The 5,187-nt window shown below is 43.9% G+C and overlaps 1 protein-coding gene across 1 annotated transcript; it reads left to right on the top strand.

The window, feature by feature from the left end:
• The first annotated feature begins 2,021 nt into the window (after nt 1-2,021).
• LOC125908498 (nuclear transport factor 2-like) lies at nt 2,022-2,445 on the top strand. The gene is given in 3 exon segments (XM_049611341.1): nt 2,022-2,163; nt 2,166-2,183; nt 2,186-2,445. Coding segments are annotated over 3 exon segments (420 nt in total).
• Nucleotides 2,446-5,187: the final 2,742 nt, after the last annotated feature.

The raw sequence follows: 5,187 nt of genomic DNA, 5'->3' as shown, positions 1-5,187 counted from the left end.
TTTAGAGCTAGGGAAACCAGGAAAGGCCAGACATTGGAGAGAAGAATCCTGAAAGAATGTAAAAGGACAGAAACATGCTCTCAGCTGGATACCGTCTTAGTGACACACATCTTTTCCACATCCTGAACCCCTGATGTCAAGAAAAGCAGGGTTTTCCATGATGGGCAGCTTGTGGTTCTCCCCAGAACCAGCAGCCCCAGAAAAGCCCCATGCCTCCTCCCTGCCAGCAAGAGCCCTCACCTGACAAACCCAATCCCCAGGGCTATTCTCCAGATGTTTATACTGTCAAATGATTTAATGGTCTGCAGAAATGAGTTGGTCTGTTCGTTAAAATAGTCACCATAATGAAAAAGACGGACGACATCTGCCCTTATCCTCTGTCAGTCTGTCACATGTATGTACCTCCTTCCTATCAATCACCATAGTATGCATTATGTAAATACCAAAGATGAAATGTCAGCCTATGTATCTAATTGTCCCTGTGTGCCATATGGGAATATGACTGGTGGACCCTGCTGTTCCCCTTTACAGCCAGCATTAATTGGCATCTCTGTTATCTAGCCATGGAGATTCTGATCGGAATGGGTTTAGGCCCCAGTAACCCTTTCAATGGGAGACATGATTCTGGCTGATTCTTACCCAAAGAAAAAAAAATGCAGAGAAATCTCGGAAACTTTATCATCCTACTAATATTTGGTCAAAAATGTACAGAGTCATTTGCTATATTTGTTGATAAGAGAGGAATCCAAAAAGCCTGGAGATGAACATTTCTGCATTTCCCCCCCAAAAAATGGGAGACCTGTAGAGAGAGGTGAAGTATGTTCACAGATAACTGGGGAAAACAAAATGGAAGGGTCATTTTCTCCCTCCAATTCCTGGGCTACTTTGCAGAACATGCATTTGTCCATCTTCAAGGACTGGATCATGAATGTCAGTGTAAGAACGGGCTTTAGAAGTCCTAGAAATGTAGAATTCTACTGGGCATGAATCCTATGTAAGATATCTCCAACAGCAAGACTTATGTCTCTGCTTTAATACTTTCAATGAAGAGGGATTCACAGCTTTGCAGGGTTCCACTTAGATGAAAGTAATTTAAAAGCATCAAAGAAGCAAATCCTGAAATGTCCTAGTGCACTCACCATAGTGTAGATAGTATTATCAAAAATTTTGTATTCATAAACACAACCTCCCTTGCCCAACTTTCTTAAAATGAAAATGATATTGAAGCTACCTTCAAGTCCCTATAGAAGTAAGCAATCTTCCTGTCTTATTTGCAAATATACACAGTACATAAATTATTTTCATCTCGGAGGACAAGGAAATTTGACATATTCCATGTTGGGAGAAAAGATCTCCCCTACCCCCAAATATGCTGTATCCTGTCCTACCCAAAGGGGGGGAAAAAACTATGAATGCAATGGTAAGTGCTACGTTAATTACCAACACAGAGCTCAGTCCTGAAAATTCCAAAGTTTTAGTTGATTCCATGTTCATAATGTTGCACAGAAGGTCACCAGGAAAAACTGGCTGCATACAGTCTCGCAACTAACGAAATGAGATAAATAGCAAATGAGCCCACCAAAGGTATTTGCAATAAAGGTTTATCTTCTTACACAAGATAAACTGGAATCATTGTGTGTACAGCTGGAGGTTCTCTCCTGTTCCACTTACCCACAAGTGCAGACATGAAGAGTCATCTCTCTCTGTTCTGTATTTACTCTAAAGATTAGTGACAAGCTACCATGCTGCCCCTAGGGTTTTCGTCCTTGTTTATCTGAAAAAGTGCAAGGAGACTGCCACCATGGCCATGGAGCCAGCCCCTGGGAGACCCGAGGGTCTGTGAAGGCTGGAGCCCAGTGGGTGAAAGGTCAAGGTCACTTCTGCTCCTCAAAGGTCCTGGCCTCAGTCAGCCTGCAGACGACTGGAGTGAAGTAGGAAATGATGTATGTGTCAACAGCTCTCTTGGAAGTCACAGGAGAAGCCATCCTGAAGGTCTCAATGAGGTCGGATGATACTCCAGAATGGGAGACAAGCCAATTTGGGAGCAGACCGGATCTGGCTTCATTCGAAATTATTACCAGTTAGCTGATAACAACAGACTCCAACTAGGCACAATTTGTATTGACACATCACGGGAAGGACAACAATTCCTAGGGCAAGATGCCATGTAGAGAAATTGTCTAGCCTCCGTTCCAGAAAACCCAGCACGGCATCGCGGCGCAAGACCATCATCCTGTGCCGGACAGTTGCATCATCAGCATGGTTGTGGGCCAGCTCAAGGTCGGTGGAGACCCCATTGTGGGGCTCCACTACACATTCCTACTAAAGAACATCAACGATGCTTGGGTTTGCAGCAATGGCATGATCAGGCTTGCCCTGCGCAAACTGACCTCCTCCCCCTCCCAGCCGGGCACTCTTGCTGTCTCCTCCCCCTCCTCTTCCTGACACTATTCGCATTCTGCAGATGCTCCAAATCCCATCCCTAAATGAGCCCTGCAGTGGGAGAGGGAGCCGGGCACACTACCCAGGTGTCGTGCGGGATGTCTGCATGCCAGACCAGGTGCATCTGCCAGAAGTTTGTGTTGGACCGGTACATGCCTCGGAAAGACTTAAGTAATGCAAAGGTTTTCTTCTTCCTTTTTTTTTTTTTTAATCTACTGACAAGTTGCTCTAGTAACCCAAAAAAGTGAAAGATAAAGCAGCTGCCTCATAGCCCAGATATTGATTTGTTCAGATGTTACAATGCCTCGTGATACAATAAAACCATGAAGATTTTCTTTAAAAAAACAAAAAGAGAAGAAGAAGGAAGGAAGAAAAGAAAGAAAGAGAAAGTACAAGCAATCCGTTAAGGTTAAAGAGACAACATTAAGGAATGTGGCCGTACAGTCGTACAGCCGATGACTCTGGCCTGTGCTTAATCCAGGGCCTTGTTTAAAAGAGCTTTTCGATTTTAATTAAAATAAAATGGGCCCTGGAAGAAAACACGTCTCCTCCAGCAAGGATTGTATTCAGCTTGCTCTCTGTAATTTTGCCCATCACACTGCTGGCTGTTGCTTTTTGCACAGCTCTTAAATGGTGTCTAAATTGACCAGCTCTGTTGCCAAGGAAACGGACAGGACAATGCTAATAGAAGCTACTTAGGACACACTGTGAAAAGCTTAGAAATAAAATTGGTTGACATGAAAGGCACCGTGTCAGCAGCCAGGCAACTCTGTTAAAGGCTGCACTGAGCAGAAGGTGGTGCCTTGTCTCCCCCTACTCTTTCCTCTCAAAATCTCTCCTAGAAAATGAATTCTGTCCTAGGAGCTTGGATGGCTTTTCCTATCAGAATCACTTTGTTTTCCTGGCTCAAAGTACGGAAAAATCCTCATGTTGTGGTTCTGAAGCACCCAGCACAGACTTCAATTTCTACCCATGAAAATAGGCTGCTTCCCCCCACACTTTTCTTTCCACCAACAAAGTCCTTTCCCCTCATGAATAAATTGCAAATATTCTGAATTTTCTAAGATTGTTAATTAAAACCCACTTGATTTAAGCTGCTTCTCCCATTTTGCACTCACAAACCATAAATTATGGAGGAGGTCAAAGAATGAATGGCAATTTGACATGAAGAGGTTGATTTATTGCTTCAGAAGGAGTTTTATACCAGATGTGGCAGGAGTCATAAATTAAATGCTAAATGTTATGTACTATTATGCTTTCAGGAATATAAATGTGTCTAAAATGCTATGCAGGTGGAATGATAAAAATATGAATCTACTCTCCTGGCAATTTTAAAAGGCCCTTTAAAGCTGTCAAAAAGAAAGTAAGCTGAAAACAACCTAGATGAGCTCCTCAGATGCCTTTTACAGCACACCCATGCTTTATAAAAGTAACCCTTTTCCTATGAAACGCGGGACATTGGCTTCTGTTGGTTTGGGTGGGGAGAAGAGAGAAAGAATTCTTTAATCTAAAAAAGAGAGAGAGAGAGAGCATGAGAAAGGAAAAAAAGAGATTCGGGGAGCTCTGTGCTGCTGAGGCATTAGGACATGCATCCAAATCAGCATTCCCCACTCACTCCTCTACACATGACCATAATTTAATTTATCAAACCTCATCGGAAAGCCAATCTGGATGGAACTTGCCTAACTTTACCTAGCAGCTGCAGGGGCTATAATTATTGGGCTTAAAATATAAAATATAGAATAGGACAAGATTCAGATACATGAAATCTTGGAGCTGCAAAGCCGCAGGAGAAAACTTCACCAGGGGGCAGGAGCTGTAAAGGGAAGGACTCGGTTTTGAGGGCCCGTCCATGCTGACAAGCAGCCAGGTGCTGGAACCAAAGGGAACGGCTGACCATCAACTCACGCCTGGGATGATGGTACTTGGGACACAAATGCGGACAAGGTGGCTCACCTGATCCCTGTTCCCCTTTTCTCAGAACTCTACCCACCCCTCTCTCCTAATTCCCCACCTCTCCGAGGTCTGAACACGCACTGTCTCAATTCAGTCAAGATTTCAACCTCCAGGTTTGAAAATCAAGTGCCTGTATTGTGGATACACTGGCCCCTCGGAGCATATCCATGTAACCGCCTCTCCGACGTGCCAGTGTTACCCGCCAGGCTCCACAGCGGACACCCTGGCTGTCGTGGGAAACACGAGCCAGCTGCATTGGGCAGGAGGCACCTGTGCTGAAGAACACTCTGAAGGAAAGAAAGGGCCTTACAAGCATTTAGTGCTCTCAGGAAGGTAGCCAGATTTAGCAAATAAAAATATACGACACCTAATTAAATTAGAATTTCAGGAAAAAAAATGATTTTTTATGCAGATTCTGATTCCATAGGATAGAACCTGAGCATCTGCATTTTTACTGTTTATTTTTGAGACAGAGTGCAAGTGGGGGAGGAGCAGAGAAAGAGGGAGACAGAATCCCAAGCAGGCTCCAGGCTCTGAGCTGTCAGCACAGAGCCCGACGCAGGGCTCGAACTCACGGACCATGAGATCATGACCTGAGCCGAAGTCAGACGCTTAACCAACTGAGCTACCCAGGTGCCCCAAAATGACTGATTTTTAGTATAAGTATATCCCAAGTACTGCATAGGATATACTTACACTTATACTAAAAAAAAAAAAAAGTGCCCATTGTTTACCTAATAGAAATTTAGCTGAGCGTGTTGTTATTTTATCTGGCAACTCCAGTTCTGA

Source organism: Panthera uncia (assembly GCF_023721935.1).
Source record: "Panthera uncia isolate 11264 chromosome B2 unlocalized genomic scaffold, Puncia_PCG_1.0 HiC_scaffold_25, whole genome shotgun sequence".
In the NCBI taxonomy this organism is placed as follows: domain Eukaryota; kingdom Metazoa; phylum Chordata; class Mammalia; order Carnivora; family Felidae; genus Panthera; species Panthera uncia.
Note: the sequence above shows the minus strand (reverse complement) of the source record. Positions and strands in the feature narration are given on the sequence as shown.